Source organism: Primulina tabacum, chromosome 4 (assembly GCF_025594145.1).
Source record: "Primulina tabacum isolate GXHZ01 chromosome 4, ASM2559414v2, whole genome shotgun sequence".
NCBI classification, from domain to species: Eukaryota; Viridiplantae; Streptophyta; class Magnoliopsida; order Lamiales; family Gesneriaceae; genus Primulina; species Primulina tabacum.
Genome location: NC_134553.1, coordinates 4,402,471 through 4,424,536, shown reverse-complemented (window position 1 = coordinate 4,424,536; position 22,066 = coordinate 4,402,471). Strand labels below are relative to the sequence as shown.

General features: G+C 34.2%; 3 protein-coding genes across 4 annotated transcripts; 2 read left to right on the top strand and 1 right to left on the bottom strand.

Moving 5' to 3' along the window:
- Positions 1-246: 246 nt before the first annotated feature.
- LOC142542620 (sphingosine kinase 1-like) lies at positions 247-5,626 on the bottom strand. Of its 2 annotated transcripts, XM_075649351.1 has the most exons (10): positions 5,056-5,626; positions 4,702-4,824; positions 4,481-4,581; positions 4,142-4,214; positions 3,092-3,178; positions 2,909-2,986; positions 2,760-2,830; positions 1,264-1,542; positions 1,022-1,144; positions 247-510 (listed from the first exon to the last, which is right to left on the bottom strand). In XM_075649351.1, the coding sequence occupies exons 1-10, from the start codon at positions 5,402-5,404 to the stop codon at positions 319-321; spliced, it is 1,476 nt and encodes a 491-aa protein (XP_075505466.1). In that variant the 5' UTR covers positions 5,405-5,626; the 3' UTR covers positions 247-318. The 2 variants fall into 2 exon arrangements, with proteins under 2 accessions (XP_075505466.1, XP_075505467.1); XM_075649352.1 differs by lacking the exon at positions 5,056-5,626 and having other exon boundaries at positions 4,142-4,217; positions 4,702-4,825.
- Positions 5,627-7,954: 2,328 nt separating this feature from the next.
- On the top strand, positions 7,955-9,635 carry LOC142542619 (F-box protein At1g61340-like). Its single transcript, XM_075649350.1, has 3 exons — positions 7,955-8,657; positions 8,872-8,946; positions 9,057-9,635. Exons 1-3 carry the CDS (start codon positions 8,448-8,450, stop codon positions 9,306-9,308), a joined length of 537 nt encoding a protein of 178 aa, XP_075505465.1. The 5' UTR covers positions 7,955-8,447; the 3' UTR covers positions 9,309-9,635.
- Positions 9,636-18,152: 8,517 nt separating this feature from the next.
- On the top strand, positions 18,153-21,021 carry LOC142542618 (sugar carrier protein C-like). The gene is made up of 4 exons (XM_075649349.1): positions 18,153-18,358; positions 18,440-18,762; positions 19,550-20,179; positions 20,307-21,021. The coding sequence occupies exons 1-4, from the start codon at positions 18,226-18,228 to the stop codon at positions 20,781-20,783; spliced, it is 1,563 nt and encodes a 520-aa protein (XP_075505464.1). The 5' UTR covers positions 18,153-18,225; the 3' UTR covers positions 20,784-21,021.
- The last annotated feature ends 1,045 nt before the right edge of the window (positions 21,022-22,066 follow it).

Here is a 22,066-nt window from a genome sequence, read left to right as displayed (position 1 = left end):
CCAAAAATTAGTTACTCTAAGTGTTTCAAATTTAATAATATAGTATAGATATAAATATTTTATCAGCTTATTCTTGAATAATTAAAACGCAGTATTTAATATTGAACCTCAAAAGCACAACAACAAGATGGTTGTGGCAAAGCCTCCAACATAAATGAACTTTTCAAGCCAGAAACCACACATCAAGCCATTCGTCGCTTCGTTTTCTCCCTTAATACTTCCTATACAAAAGAAGTCCAACAAATTGATGTAATAATCTTCTCCATATGTATATATTAGTCAATACAGCAAATCAGTCACTCCGACAAGAAGACATCGTTAATCAGGAGAAAATAAGGTGGCTAATCCTTGATCAACTTTAATGATTATTTTGCCATAGCTCATTAGAGTTTCCTCGTTGCACTTGTATGCCCCTTTCCCTCTGGCTAAAACCTCCCCGTCTACGTCTATAATTCCGGCCTTGTCTGGGTTATTGGTTCGTGGGCCAGGTTGCAAAACGAATGCCTTCACCTGTAGTTGTAGAAATTGAAGAGTTGAGAATCACATATCCAAGTAAATTATGTTTCAAACCATGTATATATTTGTGAAAATAAGCTAACAAATGCCTTGGCTATCGATTTTTTATTCGAGGGTCTGGTGTATATAAGTATCAGTCATTGGTTTTCAAATAGTATGGTCTAGTCACGGAAACATTTTTAGGCTAAATAGTGATTGACGCACAAACAACATTCTAAGTAGCAATAAAGTTTACCCTTGACAAACAATTAACGCACTATTTTAAACAATCTCACCAAGTGATTAAAAACCAAAGATTTTATAAATGAGAAAATTTTGGGGTTGATTTCTACACATTCCAAGTACAACAGTCGCTGTTATGCGGACTCGGTATTCATAACGTGTCGGAAATAAGGTTGAGCATAACAGATGTGTGACATGACATGCAGCTAGCATTGAATCAGTGTAGTAGATCAGATAGTACTAAAATATTTAGAAGGTATGCTCTGGTTTAAAAAGGTGGCACCTTGAGGTAAGACACAAACGGCGATTTGACATGGCCTCCGGAGTTCAATTCAGTCATTGACTTTAGCAATGCAAATTTTGGGATGTCCTTTATCATGATCAAGTCCAAATAACCATCAGAAAACTGCAAATCATTACGAGGACAAAATATGAAAACTGGAGGTTAGTAACACTGAATTATTCAACGAACAATATACTAGTAGTAGGATCAATTACTACATATACATGCAGAACGGCACAAACCTCAGCATTAGGTGCTGCCATTGCATCTTCACCTCCCCACGGTACATTATGGAGCCATATTGAAACAAAAGGGCCATCAACCTTCCGCCAATTTAAACTTTTAACATCAACTTCAGGACCATGATAGCTGTATTGCTTATCAGATTTCATTTCAGCCTCACCATCTACGATGATTTGATTTTCAAGATCCAAAGGTTCTCCATAAGTTTCATATCCAGGTGCTGGCACAAACATTACGCTACCATTATACTTTCTAAGACCAAGTATTCGTTGAACTGCCTGAACATTAAGAAAGTTAGCCGTCCACAAGAATGAATGCTGGAGTATAGACTATAGCCTCTCAATTTCTTCAACATCTTTCATCAAAAAACAAATCAAGAAACACCTTTGCATGAAGCATGTGAAATGCCTCTATTTGCACAATGTTAAATGGAACGAGCCATAACAAGATTAATGGAAGGTACTGGTAGTAAATGGATAAACTATTTGTTGCATGCTATATAAGAATGAGAGCGAGTCAGTGGAACAATTACTTGTTTGAGAATAGAAATGAACGAGGGATAAAATTAAGGATCCAAGAAAAAATGGTGAATCAACGACTTCAAACAAGTTAGCTTCCACTGGATGCAAAGAAATTAGATAACGGCAAAAATAACATAATTATTGCAAAACGTGATCGATGAACATATTCATACATCAAAACACACCAAATATGGTAATTCATATAACAATTTTTTTTATATAAAAAAGAATGATTCTGTTCCTTCAAGGCAAAGCTTTTGAACCTATGAACGACAGGAAATGGATACGAGATACAACAATTGCAAAATTTAGGAAACAACATGGAGTGATACGTCTACTTAATATACTTGTATATAGATAAATATATGATATGTACACAAATGCTATGAGGATGAATAATGATAAAGATATCATTTAACATATAAATAATTAAAATCAAGCAAAAATTTGTGTAACACATTAAATTTTGAATTTATCATAAAAATAAATCCAATAATTCCAAACGATAGTGTACGTCATACTTTAAAAAATATAATTTTCCTTTTAGTAACTTCAGCCTTTTATTAAAACCCCCATTCCACAATCTCGAAAGTTCTAAAATAGCCCCCCCCCCCCATTGTCGATTCAAAATTTTGCAAAACATGTCCTCATACCCTCTGTGAGTCTGTTTCAGGTACCGTATCCAATTTTATTTTTAAAGTTTGTTTTTTGGATACATTCCCAGCCATATCTACATTGTATCCGTATCCATGTCCTAAAAGTATCCAATACGGTGCGTAACAATTTTCCGAATGTCCAAGAAACATAGTTTGCAATCGATTATTTATGTCAAATATGCTAATATGTCGCTCAAGAATGTTCTACTACAATAACAGTCCCAGACTGTGCAGGTTAATAATTGAAAAAAATAAAATAAACATAATGATTATTAGTTGTGATAAAGAACTGAAGAGAACTAGAATTTCTGAACTCACGTAGACATCTAGCCGAGCACTCCCCATCCACCTATATTTCTCAGATTCGATATCAATATCAGCCACAAGACCTTGCATTGAAACAACAAAAATAAGTAACTATATATCAATACATAAATCGACTATGAACGAAGCATAAGATCACATACCCCATGCAAGCATCAACACGCTAAAAAATTTGATGTTCCCTTGGGATAAAGTAGCTACATCCAATGACCGCTTATGCCCTGCAATTTAAAGGCCACAAAATTGCTACCCGAACTAAATCAAGGGCTATCATATTTCAAGAAAAACAGACCAAGAAAAAAATAAATAAAGAGGACCTCACATACCTCGAATGACAGCAAGTGTAGCATTAGAAGCTGCGCAAGGTTCACCATTCGAATCTAGGAGTGATTTTGCCATGCCATTTCCAGTTCCTACATTCAGCAACAAACGTAATTCGAGAAGGATAAGAACAAAAATATTTAAATGAACAAAAGATATAAAGAACAAAAGCTGAGTTACTCTAACGTTGGTATCTTTCCTTGTCTGAAAAGAAATAACTACATGAGAAAATCTTCTCATTCATGAAATTCAAAGACAGGAATGATCACCAACAACCCAAAATACCATATATGAGTCCACAGGGTGTAAAAAAAGCCCACAATTGAACACCACGTATTTGAGTTAAAGAAGTAACACATGGTGTAACGAATCAGCCTCTCAGTCATACACTCATACTCCAAACATAGCAGTAATAATAGTAATCTATAATCAAGAAAAACAGATACTTGACATAGTGCTTGGTAAAATCTTGAGATTCTTGTTCATTTTAAATATAAAGTATTCAAAGAAATGAATAACGGTTCACTCAAAAAGATACTTTTTTACTTTTCATATTTCCTCAAAAGTACAATGTCATGAAAGCTGATATGCAGGTTAAGAGATTACATAAGACTAACGAAACAAAATAGCATTAACTGTTGTCTCCCCGTGCTGCAAAAAGAACCTATGTCAGTACTTATCCCAGAGCCTGGATAAAATTGAAAGAATAGTACTGGATGAAAAAAGGAGAGCTCTGACAAAAATACTTGAAATGTCCTTTTACTGATTCGGTAAATTCATGTCATGACAGCTCATACCCGAGAAAACTGATCCATAAACATCACTTTATTTTTATGCTGAGAATAAGTAAGCAATTTTTTTTATATAATGGGGTACGGTTTTTTTACCAAAAAACTAAATAACTAAACAACCCCATGCAATCGGTGGGGTTCGAACCCAATGCATCTAAGATCTTGAGGCCTCGCCCTTTAGAAGGGTGGATAAAAATCGAGAATCAAGTATATTGTCAAAACCAATCATTGAATGGTAGGAATTAAAATGAAAGGTGGTCAAACCTGCGGGAACCACTCCAATAGGCATTTTTATTGCATTTGCCCAGTCCTCCCTGTTAAGCAATCCATTTATTACCTACTAAAAGCATAGTTTAGAACATAAATGCCTATGATGTTCTCAACTTTCATCAATTTAGGGGAAATATCCATTTGTGCGTGAAAAAAGGTTTATAAATGGCAATCATCGTAAAAATGACGATAAAAAAAGAACATGTAATAAAAAATACAGAAAATAATAATAATAATAATAAAAGAACATGTAAAACTTTTCATATGTAACAAAATTTAACAATCTAAGCATAAAATCATACTGCATTTCAAAAGTCCCAATAATCAACCGACCTCCACCAAGATTCCATCTCCGCTGACACAAACAATTCCATCATACTTTGAAAGATCCAACGACTGAACAACTTCCTTCGCATGAAGCTGATGTTCAGTTTCTGACAATCATGAAGTGAGTAAAAATCCAATATACATCCATAACAACGTCCTTAAAAATCTTAAGGCCATCAGGAAGCCCAAAGATTAAGAACATTGTAAGCCAAAAAGGCACCACTGACCTTGCACCATATAATGGAGATTAGCATCGTCAAGCAAAGGCTTCACGTCATTCAAAAAAATCTTTGAAGCCGATTTCTTCCCTCCGTACGGATTCACCAATATGAATAGCCTCTTTGGCCTACCTAAACTCGCATATAAACTACGAATTAAAAATAAAAGTAATCTTACCGAAAAGAAACAGAGATCGTGATGATGACAATAAGGGAGAACAAGCAGATTTACATTGAACTTGATATGAAGTAAAATCGCACCCAAACTACATTAACACTCGGTAAAATTTCAACTCCCGGGAATTCCAAGTTCAATAGCAGAACAATTGGACGCACACTAAGAAATGATAAAAAAAAAATTACCAAGAGAATCGAGATACTCATGGAACTTTTGCGTCCAAGTGCGAAGAGAATCATCTGACAAGAGCTCGAAAGTGAAATTCTTCCTGATGAGCCTAGATGCACCCCCGAAGCAGCAGAATCCCGCCTCGTTCGGCACAACGGTTCTGATCTTGATTTTCAACCCCTCAACAGAAAACCCAAGGACTTCCTTATCAAAATCCAGCCGTTTGTCCGCCCAACATAATTGGCCGCCGGCGGAGAAAGTCGCCTCCGTCACGGCGTCCTGAGCTCGAACCCGGTCGGACAACACGGGTCCCACAATTTCCATCTGATCAACGTGATTGTGTCCCTTTAATTTGGTCCAGCTCATACGATTTACGGATAAATTTCGATCGGATCGGATCCAATCCGGCCTGCGTAAACCGGATTTGTCCCAAATTGTTAGTTCCGATCAACTCACTTCTTCGTGAATCTATCTATTCAGGTTAATCGGAGATCTTCACGCGAAACTCTCCACAAATGAGTGTCGTATAATTTAGGAAAAGGGGTCGTCGGTTCCAAAATCCAACGTGCGACAAGCCATGGAATGTAATAACTTTTTATCATTTAGTTTTAGGATAATTATATTATACAATCACGCATCGATTTAAAAAAATTGCTCTCCACCGGTCAAATTTTTTTAGAAATTATTTAAATAAAATATGTTTTTATAACTCTCTTGAAATGTGTTATCTAACTTAACATAATGTTAGAATATTGATTTTAATTCTTAAAGTTGTTATCTAAGGAAATTTTATTTGTTTAATTGGTCTATCTCATTTTTTTCCTTATCTAATAATATGTAAATCAAATTATAACAATCAATTTTATTGGTTTTTCACGACGCTAAGTACTGAAATCTTTCTCGTTTGATAAACTATCGAGCTAACTCAATAACATGTCTTTCAAGAGTAGGACCGTGTTCCGTGTATTACTAATAAATAGTATCTATTCGACATGTATAGCTCTATTCGGGAGAGTTGGGAATCACAAAGCATTCTTCTGGCTGCAGGCGCCTCCAATAAGGAGGTGAAGTGGAGAGAGATTTTCCCCCTTCTCTTGTCACTGACGGATCGAATCCAAATGATGGATAGTTTGCCTCTGCATCCATTGCTTCTTCGGATGCCAGATACTGGACACAATCTTCCTAGAAATGGCGAGGCAATAAATAAAGGGGGGGAACGACTCTTGTGAAGTGGAAAGGGCAGACCCTGCTGCTGCACAATCAAAAGAATATACTTTGCCAAAGCCGATGTATATGGAACAACCATGAAACAAAACTCCCTCGAAATCCCAGGAGCTAATCCAAAATCACCTACTCGATTGACAAGCATATATTTGATAGGGTTTTCTTCTGTCTCAGAGCTAAGCATTTGTTCCTAATCGACAACAACAATTACGCCTTTTTCTTTTCAATCGCGCATCCAGCTCCCCTACTACCCCTGCTTCTAATGCTCGAACTCTTGTTGGAAAAGGACTCGCAATCAAACCGGATGTAGTTCTTGCTAAGAGCTTAGAAAATGATAGAAGTCCTACTTTCATTTCATTATCGTATGCGAACAGGATTAAACATTGATTGAATTCACATTCTTTTTTTCACGCACATTTTCGTTACTCCATAAACATGATCTATACATCTCGATTGGAAAAGAATCAAGAGAAAAAAAAGAATCGGAATTGCTTGATAGATTTCTCCCCCTACTAAGCTAATTCAGTATAGGGGGTGGCCAACTTGACTCTTAAGGAGTTCAAAGGAAAGGCAAAATCGCTGTATCTGAATGAGATTCTCGCTCGACTAAGATAATAATGAAGCTCGAGCTCATCTCTTGCCAAGCTAGCGGCTCTCAGACGTTCTCGATTTCATCTCGGGAATAGAACGGGAACAAAGAATTACTACGTCATTTGGTCTAGTTTAGTGATAGAGGTAGGTCAACATAAAATAGTTGCTTACGTTAAAGACACTGGAGATTACGAAATAACGAAAAAGTAAAAGTAACCGCTTATCTGCTTCCTTAAAAGTAAGTTTCACAGAAAGGAGGTTACGACAAATTCGTCTGGAAAAATTTTGATTGAGAACAAGGGATCATCACCATTGGAAGGGGCAATGATCACTTTTATAAAACTGCTCATGTTTAAGTTACATAAAACACTATTTTATGAATAAATACAAAAACACTGTAATTATAATTTAAAAGTTTAATGATGATTTATTTTGAAAAATAATTCGACTCAATTCTGAAAAAATATTTTGCTAAGCCCCTACTCCTCAAACTCGTTTTTCTTATTAACGGATACACCTCCATTCATAATTTTTTTTTCAAAATAACAAACATATACTATCAAATTGAAGAATAGATCTTGTGAGACGGTCTTACGAATTTTTATATGTGAGATGGGTCAACCCTACCGATATTCACAATAAAAAGTAATTCTCTCACATAAAAAGTAATATTTTCATGAATAATTCAAATAAGAGATATGTCTCATAAAATACGACATAAGAGATTGTTTCACACAAATTTTTATCTAAATCGAATCCATTTTGAAGAATGACCACGAAATATCACAAATTTTCCCCCTCAATTTATAATATTTGGGCCCACCAAAATACAAAAATGTATTGGCGGTGGAAAATTCACAACCGCGTAAACACTGCAGCCGCCTATTTAGAATCTTCCCTCCACTTCCCACTTTCCTCATGCAATCCTAGCCGTTGACCCAATCTCTTGAAACGTGTCAGAATCTTAGACGAACTGTAACATAAAAGGACAATCCACACCGTGTGAAATTATCACGACTTCCTACGCAAGGAATCAGCCGACTCGGACCGACCTACAACCCCCTGTTGTGCATCCCACCTTCTCTCACCCCGACACGTGTCCAATCGCAACGGCTAGTTTTTTGTGCCTCTTATTTACAAGGATTTCTCCTCTCCTTATCGTATCGTATAACCTGAGTTCTTCACGGAAATTGAAAATTCAAATAAATTATCGCCTAATTTGATTTTTAATTAAAAGGGATTTTTCTTTTTCGATTCTTAAGCGGGAGCAGACACATAGTAGAAGTGTGAGTGCGGGCGGATGCCTGTGTAGAATTTTGTTGCGGGCCGGTTCTTGTTTCCTTCTTCGCTACAGCCGTTACATCAATCTCCATTTACTTCCTGCCTCTGATTAGGGGTTTTGGTTTGTTTTGTTGTTTTGAGGTCTGTTCCACTGTAGACACGCATATACATACGTCTCCTTCTATCTGTATTTCACTCCAAAAGGAAAGGTTCTGCGGGGCGTAGGTTAGACATCGGCTTTGGGGTTCTGAAATTTGTTCCATTTTGAGGGTTTTGCTGTTGATTATCAGATCTGGAGTTTGAAGTTGGGGAAATGGCGTTCGGGATAAAATCTGGCGCAGATTTAGTTAGGGCAAATGACGGGTATGTGATTGGGCTGGTGAGAAGTACATCTTTTGGGAGAAAAAGGGTTGCTTTTGGCGACGATAGTTTTTTCTGCACCTCTTCGAAAAAACACTGTTATCAAGATTCCTTTCTTCCAGTTGATAAGTCTGCGCTCGAAGCCTTGCCTCAGGACATTCTGGTTAGTTCAGAATTTGTTTGAAAATCGAGGAAGATTTTGTTTTTAATTCGTTCATTTCACGAGTTTGTGTGCTGTTGATTGATCTTCATTTGAATCCCCGTGGGCGAATTTTGTTAGGATTAGCGTTGTGTTTTGAATATTAATATCTATGTTTGGCATTTCCCATTTGAGCTTGAGATTGAATTTGTGGGTAATAATTGTTTTTGTGATGCAGATTAAAATTTTGTGTGGCGTGGAGCATGATGATTTGAAGAGGCTGTTTTTTGTGTCAAAAACAATAAGAGAAATGGTAGGGTTTGATGATGAGTATATTGTCCTTCGATCTTGAGCTTCACTTCTTCGGTATTTAAAGGTTTCTTGTGAGTTTTAATTTTGATTTCGATGCTTGATTTGTAACAGACTGTAATTGCAAAGCAAACACATTTCGCCTACAGAACACCAATGAAGACTGTGGGGTTTCAGAGAGTGGATATTTTTGGTGATTTTGATGAGGGTGAAGCTCCTAATGCTCCAAAACAATTGAGGGTTCCGCGATCAAGATTGTGCAAGAAGAAACTTGCTGACATTTCTGTTGCCTTGTTTTTTTCTGATGAAGAAGATTGCTGGCCGCGGAAAGATGCATTTGTGAAAATGGAGACACAAGAGACGTGATTATAAAGGCTTTGAAACGTGTATAGACATTTTGTGTTGCTACTTTGTATAGAACTTAGTCGGAGATGGATTGGGAATGATCTGATATTCCTATCTGATTCTTGTTGTTTGTTTGTACATGATGAAACAATATGTTCAAGCCAGTTTTTCTTCAAACCTTTTCATTGAAGATTGGTTGGCTTGTTTGTACTTTACATGTAGAGTAGAAGCAAGATTTAGGCAATTTGTCAAGTTGATTTCCAACTTTTGAAGATATTGGAATGTATCAATTAGTACACAGACATATATACGTTTCCAATGTGTTGAATAATAATATGTTTTGATCCATGTGTGTCCACTTCGTTGTCTTTTCTCATTTAATATGGTTCTTTGTTTGGTTATGTATCACTCACCTCAACTTTCAAGGGGTCATATATGTAGAGGATATTGGCATTGGCAGTGAGTTTCAGGCACGATGAATTGCTTTGAATGCTCTGTGATCAGTAAGTAGAGATGTATGCTACATATGTTCTCTAGGGGAGTGCTACTTGATGGACGCAATCACTGCCTAATATGAGTCATACTCTTTCTTCCCTTTTGTTCGGTCTCAGTTCAATTCCTGAAATTCGCTCTAGACCAGTAAGTTATTATTTAAAAGGAAAATGGGATACTAAGGAAGAACATGTGAATTACTCTCTGGTTTCTGGAGGGGGACTTACTATTAAATAAATAATCGAGTCTATAAGCCTATGATCTGTTATGAAGAAGTTAAATCTTTCAAGGGATCTTATATGTTGAGCATTCTTGTGTAGTTCTCAAGGGATCTTATATGTTAAGTTAAACATTTTCGTAAAACAAGGATTTTTATGAAGCAAAGGTTCCATTCGCTAAAGTATTAAGCCATTTAGGTCCCTAATTTTGGAATTGGTATCAATTAACTAAGATTTTGTTATATTCACATCCATAATACATGGTGATTATCTTAATTAAAAAAATTTCTTCTTGTCATATACGTTTTCCAATTTGTTTAATAATATGATGTTTTTCTCTATTACTTCACTTCGTTGTTAAAGATGATTAAAGAACCACAAATACTTGTGATAGAACCAAACTGACATACTTCTTAATTTGTTGCAAACTTACTTTGCTTCACTCAAATTGCATGGGGTTTGTGTTTGGACTTTGGATAGAAGGATATACGTTTAGTCTTTAATTGTATGGAATAATTTCATTTTTAGGAATGCAAATGGAAGCAGGGATTTCATTTTATTTTTTGAGAATGAGAAGGGATCTTCAGTGATGCGAATAATTAAATTTTTGAATAATTTTTCAATTTAATTTTTGCCAATGGGCTTTTCTCATGTTCTTGGAATTCGATCTACTTTTAGCCCCTTATGGGCCACACCTAATGAGCCCTTTTTAATAAAAAGGCCTTTGTCACAATCAATTTAGAAAATTACAGAGGTTAAAATTTTAGATTGATTGAGACTATTCCACTTAATTTGCTTCACTCAAATTGCGTGTATACATTAGCCCAACCATGACAAATCCAACACATAACGGTGGGTTGACCTCTGATACAATGTTAAGATTGAGATTTGAACCTAACTCAACCTCAAAATCTAATCTATTTAAGTTGTCTTCTTCAAGTAATGATTATGAAAACATGCCAATACCCACCACACGTCAACTTAGTACTCAATCCAAACAACAAAGCAAAATCAATTAATCACTTTTAAAGCAAAGTTCTTCTTACTCAATAGCCTGTCAATTCATAAAACACAACCACAAACATATAATATTATTATATTAATATATTATATTGATTGATATTACAGAATATTCTATGTATCGGCTACAAGATAACTTTAATTATATGTTTAACTAAATAAAAAAATTGAAACGAGCACATTTTTGACTTGTTCATCACCTTTCATCCATATGATGGATAAGTATTACCTGCTCGATATTATTTTTTTAACAATGAAACATTTATTAACCTAAAACATTGTCAGCGTTAACAAACAAGCACAACTGTAAGAATGAAAAGGACATTCGGACAGTTATTGTGAAGATAATGTTATATTAATTCGAACGCAATTCAATTTTGTGAGACAGATTTCTTATTTGGATTATCCATGAAAAAATATTATTTTTTATGTAAAAAAAAATTACTTATTATTGTAAATATGAAGTTGACTTGACTCGTCTCACGGATAAAAATCCGTGAGATCATCTCACAAGAGCCCTATTATTTGACAATTTGGATTCCATGAACAACTACCGAGTGATCTAGTAAATATGATGATACTTTATTAAGTATAAGTTGAAATGAGAATATAATATCAATATATTTGATTTTAATAAAAAGACGATTATCTTTCTTTTTTTTCGGGAAAAGACGAAGATGTACATATCATATCATGTAAGCATGTGTTTATTTAGTGATAATAAGTCAGATACACAAATTTTTTTAAAAAAAATAACAATTATGTGAACATGAAGAATTAATGAATATAAAAGAAGAAGATGAGGAATATGGTCTGAATACTAACCATGAAATATCGTATTCCGTTTTGTTGACTTTGTGTAAAAGGTTGACTTTTTTTGTCTGTTGCAAGATATTCCCACCAGAAGTACAATTAAAATTATTATCACCCTTCGGAATCCAAGAATCAAGTGGCAGCCGCAAGGCATTATAATAATAATTTTTTATTATTATTATTTGTAAACGTAATATGGATCGCTCCATGAAATGGCCTTGTAATGTCAACAATGAAAATTGTCATAATCTTTTCTTAATATTAAACTTCTTTTATAATATTTAATCTGCATGAGTTTTTTATTTTATTTTTTATGGAAATATTTTATTTTGGGCTATTTAAGAACTAAATCAAATTCTTAAGGATCTTCAAATGACAAATGCTCGAAAATACTGCGTACACAAATTCTTAAGGATCATATAAATTCTATCACAAAACTAAAAATTCGATTCATCCATTTTACCCATCACATCGATCAAACGGATGAAAAAAGAATTTGAATGATATCTGCTTTTGTAGGCACATACCTCCAAATAAAGCATTCGAAAGAGTCTGGTGGGATGTAGGGGTGTCAAAAATGAACCGACCCGACAACCGTTATGAATCGTCCTGAAATAATAAGGTTAAGATTGGAGGTTTTCGGGTTCGAGTCAAATCGAATTGAACAAATCCTCAAAAAAATGGGTTGGGTTGGGTTAAGTTTGGGTTGACCTGAATCAGGTCACCCTTCTGGGTTGACCTGAATCAGGTCACCCTTCAACTTATACCCACATGGTCCACTTTGAGATCAAAGAGGTGCCAATATTTTGATATACTTCCCAAAGTAGAGAGAGAAGAATTCTGTAGCAAATGCAAAATATGCGAGGTTACATATAAAGCGGACATTAGCATGGGTACGGGTAATCTTCGACCCAATATCCTCAATCAGTGACCTAGACTAAAAAAACTCATGATATTGTGAGGCTTTGTTAGTACAATGCAACAAAAGTCTTGTCATTAGGTCACAAAAGTTAGACCATGAAAGGTTCAGAGAGTTGCTAATTTTAGCAATTGTGAGACATGATTTACTGTTTGAATTTGTGGAATATGAGGTAAATTAGATCAATTTTGACCAATTTGAAACCTAAAGTCGATCGTTGCACGATAAACACAGCAAAGAATGATATTCTCAAGATGCAAAAAAATGTGTGCAATATCCAATCCCAAGAAATGCATGCATGCCCTTGGAAAAATTTGTTTCACTTATGATGTGTTGACTTCTATTGCCATTGATGGCTATATATACTTAACATCACGTTTCATTGATTCTAATTGTGTTTTGCAAAAAAAATTTATCGACTTATCTTGCATGCCTCTACCTCATTCTAGTATTGCATTGTATGATAACATTAATAGAATTTATTCAATGTTTGGGGAATTCAGAGTAAGATTTTCGTAATTACACTACAAGAAAAAAAGCGAAAGACAACGGTTTTTAACCGTTGTCGTAGATCAAAAAACTGTTATTAAAGTCACTGTTGTTAAATGGTGCGCTCAAAGACAACGTTGAAAAACCGTTTTCGTAGACATCAAAGACGACGGTGAAAAATCGTTATCATAGGTCTTGTGGAACCGTTGTTAAGGCACTATGGTTAAAAGGGTGCGCAAAAAGACAACGGTGAAAAACCGTTGTCGTAGACGTCTAAAGAAGACGGTGAAAAACCGTTGTCGTAGCATTGAAAAATCGTTGTAAAACAAAACTTGCGACGGTTTTTCTAAACAACTCCGTCCCTAATAGCGACGGTTTTGTTGTCCGTCGCTGTTTTATTATGATTGTCGTCGCTAATTAGGTTTTTGTTATGATTTTCGTCGCTATTGTTTTTCGTAAAATAAAAAAATATTTACGGTTATAATTTTATAAACCTAACAAAAAAACTAACAATCTTACTAAATTAATAAATTTATAATCTTTAACTTAAAATTGAAGTTTAAGGAAAATCGTGGACAAATCGTGGAAGAAAAAAGAATTTGAAAAGTGAAACTGACTAAGAAAATGACTTAGGTGTGGGAAGAAAATGACTAAGGACGCGGATATTTATAGACAGTAGTACGACGGTATTTACTAGCGACGGTTTTTGTATAAACCGTCGCTATGAGCGACTACTATAATAGAACCGTCGCTATGAGCGATGATGTTTTAAACAATCGTCGCACACATTAACTTAGCGACGGTTGTTTCGTTGCTAATTTAAAACGTCAAGAATTTAAAAATGCGACGTTACGAATCGTCGCTAAATTAAATCGGCGACGATGTACTAAAAACCGTCGCTACTTTTAGCGACCAACAGTCGAGAACTGTCGCTAAAGTTAGCGACGGGTTTTTTAAAATCGTCGCTAAATTTAAATTAGCGACGGTAATTTATAAAACTGTCGTTAAATATTAACCGATTTTTTTTAAAAAAATTAGAAACTACAACAACGTTTTTTCAAAAACCGTTGTCTTTAACCAAATAAAACACTAAGAAACGTATCGTAGACACATAAAAGACAACGGTTTTTTTAAAAAACCATTGTCTATAAGCGGGATTTTTTAGGCTACGACAATGGTTTTTGTTAAAACCGTTGTCAGAACCGTTGTCGTATGAGTGTTGTTGATTGAAATTTTTCTTGTAGTGTTACATTAGACAACGATGTTGCAAATGATGTACTTGTTAACCTTTTAAGGGATCAAATTGGTTTAATATTTTTAGTATCGGATGGTGGCGAATTTTTCATGTTCGATGTTGTGCACACATTTTAAATCGGCATTTAGCACATGTGATTGGATACTTGACCAATATCGCATTGCAATGAAGTCTGATACTGTTGAAGCATTGGTTTGTCGTAGAAATTGGTTGGTTGGACATAAATTTCAGTGGTTCGTCTTTTTATTTTCATTTAAATTTATATGTTTTACTGATATAAATGTTTTTTAGAACCACCGAGATGATGTTAGATGATTTGATTGCAAATACTATGATTTTGTTCATAAAAGAGGATGATGGAATATCAAATACTATTGCAACAGATGACTGATGATTCTAACGTTGTTGTGATGTTGTAGCAGGTTTGAGTTAGTCGAATACCGACCTCCATTTTGACATGTCGAAGATTTAGGAATAAGTTTTGATGATCATGGTGGGGGTGGGCATGATGTTGTAGCAGATTTGATTTGGGGTTTGAATCAATTTTCTAGTGGTTTTTCATTCCCAGGTGATTTTATATATAATCAATCAAATAATTTGCTGGATTAATATCCAGGTTTGTGATGAATTCTCATGTTATTGACGTCTCTTACTCACTTGATCAGAATATAGAGTAATAATTTTATCATAATTTTCGAAATATTAGCAAGAAACCAAGAAGCACATGTTTTGCATGTAAACATCCTTTATATATATCATATGAAAAATGTCTCATTTGGCAGGATAAGAGTCATATGTTAATATTTATAGTAATATTTTATTCATATTATACTCGTAATGGACGTTGATGATTAAAAATATCAAAAATATATGTGTGTTCTTTCTTAACAAAATTATTTATTTTTACGCAGTTAAAAAAATAAAAAATCACTTCGGGTTGGACGGGTTATTTGGGTTGGTCGAGTTCAAAATTTTCGTGCTTGTTCGGGTTGGATAAATTTTTGTAATTCCCATTGCTTCAGTGTGGAGAATAAATACAAATGACATAAGAAAAAAAAAGAGGAATTGCTATTCAATATTGGAGTTGCCAATTTTGCAGAGTATATGCATGTAATAATTAAATTAAAGAATTGCTTAAAATTTTTAATTGATGCTTTTTTTCCGATTCTTTTTTTTTAAAAAAAAAATTACTTCTGTTTTACATTTCGAACATTTGGGGAGGCCCATTTTCATTTCCATGTGTGAACGATAGACTTTCACGTTTGTTGCTTACAAGTTGACCAAATCTTGTTGGACTTGCGTGGGCCTACCCAACTTTTTAGTCAAGCCATCATGTTTGAAAGTTGGGGAATTCGTGGATGTAAGAAATTTTATGAATTTTTTTTATGACACGAGAATTCATAAATATTATTTTTTATGTGTATTGTGTAGATTTTGAAAATAATACAAGTAAACTAAGTTAGACAGATAAATTGTACTTGATAAGTTTTGTATGACAAACTCGTTTTGAAAAGATGTTAGCAGGGAAAATCAAATCTCCTGTCATTGGACGAGTGCTCAACTTCTCCATCAATTTTGACACTCCTCGTAGGCTGTATGACAATATTTATAAAAAAAATCGAGTGTTGTTAAATTATAAATATAAAAATACAATCTATAGGGAAAATAATGTATCATTCAGCCATAAGTTTTTTAATCCGAAGATCAGATGAGTGTAGTATAAAATGACACACAATCAATGTAAGTAATTTTTGTTTTTCAAACTCTGGTGGCTTGCTTTTCTCGAGTAAACCCTCATATTAAGTTTAAAATTAAAAGTTCCAACTTAACGGTATTTTCCATCCGGTGTTACATAATACGTTAGATCCCAAAAATAAGAATGATATATTGTATTGTATTGTATCGTTTCGAAAAATATACACTGTATATCATAGCAAAAAATACAGTATTAAAATATTTATAATTATACAATATCGAAAATTTCGGTACATCTGTATGTATAATTAGCACACAAATTATATAAAAATACTTTATTATATCGATATTTCAATACGATATCGGTATATAGTGTTTTATTCCGGAAAAATACATTATATTTTTAAATTTAACTTTATTATTTAAACATAATATATATATTTTAATTTTGTATATATTATTTGAGTATATACCGAAAATTTCACATTTTATACCGTTAAATATTTCGATATCGATATCGATACCATACCACATCCAAAATTACTATATATCGAAAATTTCGATAAAATCAAATTTTTTGATATAGTAACACGATGATAAACGAAATATATTTTTCACTACCACCGCCCAAAATACAAAATCTAACTTAATCAAGAGCGTACCACCGTGTTCTTGTAATGTAGATATAGCATATATAGCATGCCGGTGGTGGTGATGTAACTTGGTAATACATAATATGCTATATCATATGTGAGACCATTTGGTTTTTACCCACAATCCAATGTTTTTTTTTTTTTTTGCTTAGACATAAATTAAATATTTTAAAATATGATATATATATATATATATATATATATATTTTATTGGATATCATAATATAGAACAAACTTTTTAGCTATGGTAACATATTTTTTTATTAGTTTGATATATGAGTAGGTCTCTTGTGAGACGGTCTCACGAATCTTTATCTGTGAGACAGATCAACCGTACCAATATTTACACTAAAAAGTAATATTTTTTCATGGATGACTCAAATAAGAGATCCGTCTCACAAAATACGACTCACTCGTGAAACCGTCTCACACAAGTTTTTGCCCGCGATTAACTATATTGAAAACAAATCTTTACATAGCAGTTTGAAAAGGAAAAAAGTAAAATAATACAAAATCCACACCCGAATTGTGTATGAAATTAATAATAAGGCAGTATTTAGAAGTTTGAAATCTTTCGATATATTACGTCGGCGGGACGCTTTGAATGCACTTCCGAACCAACGGAGAAACATTAATTTTTTTACTTAACGGCTCCTTTCGATAGTCGGATAAAATATTCCAACCTGTTGAGGATAAAATCCATTCCCTTCTCCGAATTTGTAAATCAAAATTTTTTTAAAATATATTTTTTAAAATAATAATCATAATTGAAAATTGAAAATTTCGATTCGAACCTTATTAAAAAATATTATTTCAATCCATATTTCATAATATTTATAAATATAAATACTTTTTTTATTATTATATATACACATATACACAAAATCCAACTTTACGTATTCACTTCAATCTTATCCAATTCTTAACCGTGGAGAATTTGTATTAAATCCGCAATCAATATGGAAAGAAAGAAATTCAATATTATCTAGTCAACTATAACAGGAAAATAATTTTTTATTTTATTTTATTCATTAATTGAAAATATATCATTATTATTATATTGTTGTCATGCAAAATAAATTTTTTTAACTTAAAGTTGACTCTTGACAGCTATTTTGTTCCATGTAATTTGATTTTGTATATATTATATTACATAATTTAATTTACTGAATTTTAATTTATATATTGACAGCTAAAATGTACTGTATATTTCTTTCTCTCTTACGTAATTTAATTTCATTAAATTTAATTTAAGTAGTCAACATTCTCTATATATACTCCTCCTCTCCCATGACAGAGAGCCAGCACGATTATTTTTCGATTTTCATCTCTCTTCTCTCCCTCCTCTTCTCTCCGGTGAAAGTGTGTTCTGCGGAGAAAAAAAATGGCGGGTGGATTTGTCCCAGGTGCCGGGAACGGGAAAGAATATCCCGGGAACCTTACTCCTTACGTCATCGTGACGTGTGTGATTGCTGCCATGGGTGGTCTGATTTTCGGTTACGATATTGGAATCTCAGGTACGTGTTTGTTTATTCACAATGTTTTGGTGTTCATTCGGTTTTTGGGTTTGATTAAGAATCTGATTGTTTAATATACAGGTGGGGTAACCTCCATGGATCCATTCTTGGAGGAATTTTTCCCGTCGGTGTACAGGAAGCAGAAGGCGGACGACACAACCAACCAGTACTGTAAATTTGACAGCGTGACGCTGACTCTGTTTACGTCTTCTCTGTACCTGGCTGCGCTGTGTTCGTCCCTTGTGGCGTCTACGGTGACTAGGACGATGGGGAGGAAGCTGTCGATGCTGTTCGGCGGAGTTCTGTTCTGCATCGGAGCACTGATTAATGGGTTTGCTCAGGCAGTTTGGATGCTTATTGTTGGGCGTATTTTGCTTGGTTTTGGCATCGGATTTGCGAATCAGGTATAATTTATGTTTTTTTTTTTCATAATCTTAAATTTAAATTTTTTTATTTATTCATCATTATTTTCGGATGGAGGTTGATCATAATTTGAATTTGTGGGTCAAAGGAAGTAAGTAGAATCTGTTAGATCTGATTTTTATAATAAATTATATGCAATATCATGAAAATAACTTTCCCAAAATAATATATTATTACACCAACGGGAAGAGTTGACCTATAACTTTGATTTTGTTTTAAATGAACATTTTTTTATGCATAAATTTATATGAACTTTAATCCAAAAGGCATTCAATAAAAATATCATAACATTTAAAATAATATAAAAAAATGTTATGTCGCAAACAAATGAGCTGTGATCTAAACCTTTTTTGGATATTAATTGATTTCAAGATTCTCAAATTTTTTGGATAAATCTGAAAATCGTATATGGAAGATTGCTTCCGATTTTTTGTCGGTTGCAATTATTGCTGTGCATTGATTACAAGAAAAAAAATTTTCGGCATTTTAATTATTGTAACTTTAACAATTTTCTATTGGTTATAGAATTTTTCTTTTTGTTTTTGTTTTTGTTTTGTCCTATTTGTTACTTCTTATTTTGTTTCTGTATCGTCGTTATAGTAAAAGAGTTGAAAGTGACCTTTTTTTTCAAATTCCATAGCATAAACACTTGACGCGTCGACTTGATTCAACATAAAAAACTTGTCCTTTAGAGATCATCCACATTCTGAATTCGTCCCATGTTTCTCAGTCGTTAAATTTTAAAAATTTGATTTTTTTTTCCTGCAGTCTGTGCCACTCTACCTATCCGAAATGGCTCCGTACAGATACAGAGGTGCACTCAACATTGGCTTTCAACTCTCCATCACAATCGGTATCCTGGCAGCCAATCTCCTAAACTATGGTTTTGCCAAGATCAAGGGCGGCTGGGGGTGGCGCCTGAGTCTCGGTGGTGCGATGGTCCCGGCTTTGATAATCACTGTCGGATCTTTAATCCTTCCGGAAACACCCAACTCCATGATCGAACGTGGCAGAACCGATGAGGCACGATCCAAATTGCAACGAATCCGAGGTGTAGGAGATGTAGACGAGGAGTTTAATGATCTTGTCGCGGCCAGCGAAGCATCTCGAAAAGTCGAGCATCCGTGGAGGAATCTTCTGCAAAGGAAGTACAGGCCTCATTTGACGATGGCTATAGCCATTCCCTTCTTTCAGCAGCTCACGGGGATCAACGTGATCATGTTTTACGCACCTGTTCTGTTCAAGACTATCGGCTTCGGGGGCCAGGCTTCGTTGATGTCTGCTGTGATCACTGGAGCGGTGAATGTTGCGGCCACTGTGGTATCCATTTATGGTGTGGACAAGTGGGGGAGAAGGTTTCTGTTTCTTGAAGGTGGTGTTCAGATGCTTGTGTGTCAGGTAAATTAATATTCCATTTGACTTCAATTATCTATTTCTTTATCACAATTTATAAAATAAATATCAGATGTAACTCAAAGTGTGAATGTGAGGCTTTAAGCACTGAGTTTTGTATATTTGTTATCAGATCGTGGTAGCAGCTTGCATAGGTGCGAAATTTGGGATAGATGGTAATCCTGGTGATTTGCCCAAATGGTACGCCATCGTCGTGGTACTGTTCATCTGCATATATGTGGCGGGTTTCGCTTGGTCATGGGGTCCCCTCGGATGGCTCGTGCCTAGTGAAATCTTCCCACTCGAAATCCGGTCAGCTGCACAGAGTATCAACGTTTCTGTCAACATGTTTTTCACCTTCGTGATTGCTCAAGTCTTCTTGATGATGTTGTGTCACTTGAAATTCGGGCTGTTCTTGTTCTTTGCATTCTTTGTGGTGGTGATGACGATTTTCATGTACTACTTCTTGCCGGAGACGAAGAATGTTCCCATAGAGGAGATGGTGGGTGTGTGGAAACAGCATTGGTTCTGGTCAAGGTTCATGAGTGATGTGGATTATCCTAATGGCAAGATTGAAATGAAGAAGGGTGGCGCAAATTACAGAGTATAACTAAAAGCGTGTTCACTCGGGGTTATTAGTCTTTATCTGATAATTATTTAGGATCGAAAACTTCAAAGTGATTGTTGATGTTTATTATGTTGCTACTTTGAATTTTATTCGTTGGAAAACTAAAAGAAGTTCCAAGGATTATTGCTATTTTCTTTGGCTTCTTTTCTTAAACCATATATATTGTATTTTTTCTTTTTTAAAAATTAAAAAAAGAAATCTATCTAGTCATGGGGACAAATGTTGTTGTTCTTATCTTTATTTATTTATCTGTTTTTTTTTTTTTTTTTTTTGAAAAAAAGGTGGTTTTCCTGAATAAATTTAGTCACGGCCACGGAAACGAGGCAAAAAGCGTGACACCCTGATTAGTGGATGAACATGGATCACGCTTTTTTGTCTCTAATAATGTTGGGATAGTAAAATAGAGTCATTTAGGTCACGGAAATTGTGATTTTGCAACAACCATGAATCACATGATTTTAGACGATTTCATTGAATTTGAAAGACCTCAGGGATTCGAATTTCTGGATAGAATTTGGTATGGTTAGAATATATCTACTTCTCGAAAGAGAGAGAGAATATTTTAAAATTGTTATTAGTATTTTATAAATGAAAATCTAACTTATATGTTTGGACAATACTTTTTAAATTTCTTTTATAGAAATGATTTTTAAAGAATAATTGAGATTTTTTTTAATGTTTTTAGAACTTCTAAAATCTTTTAAAATGCAAAAATGTATACTTATTCTCGAAACAGTTTCTAAAACTTTTTATGAAGTTTCGTAAAATTTTTTTTATTAGATATATTTTATAAATATTTGTCCAGACCGAAACTCATATTATATCTCAAATGGTACATACCATGTTTTATTTTAGAGTAGGTATCTTGTGAGATGGTTTCACGAATCTTTATCTGTGAGATGTATCACAATAAAAGTAATATTTTTCATGTATGACTCAAATAAGAGATCCGTCTCGCAAAATACGATCCGTGAGACGATCTCACACAAATTTTTGTCTTTATTTTATATCAAGATCCCGGAATGATGTGGTTTTAGCTAGCAATCTCGGCATAAAAAGACTTCGATATTTAGCATAATTGAGGTGAATATTTCGACCTTTTCGTGATTTTGGCAAAAGTCCCATTTTATTCTATTCTCACCGACCTTTTCTTTTATGGCGGAAAAGCACCTTATCCTTTCTTAAAAAAAGAAAAAAGAAAAAAGAAAAAAGAAAAAAAAAAAAGAACCTTATCCTGTTAACCTGTTTTTTTGCAGCTTCCATGT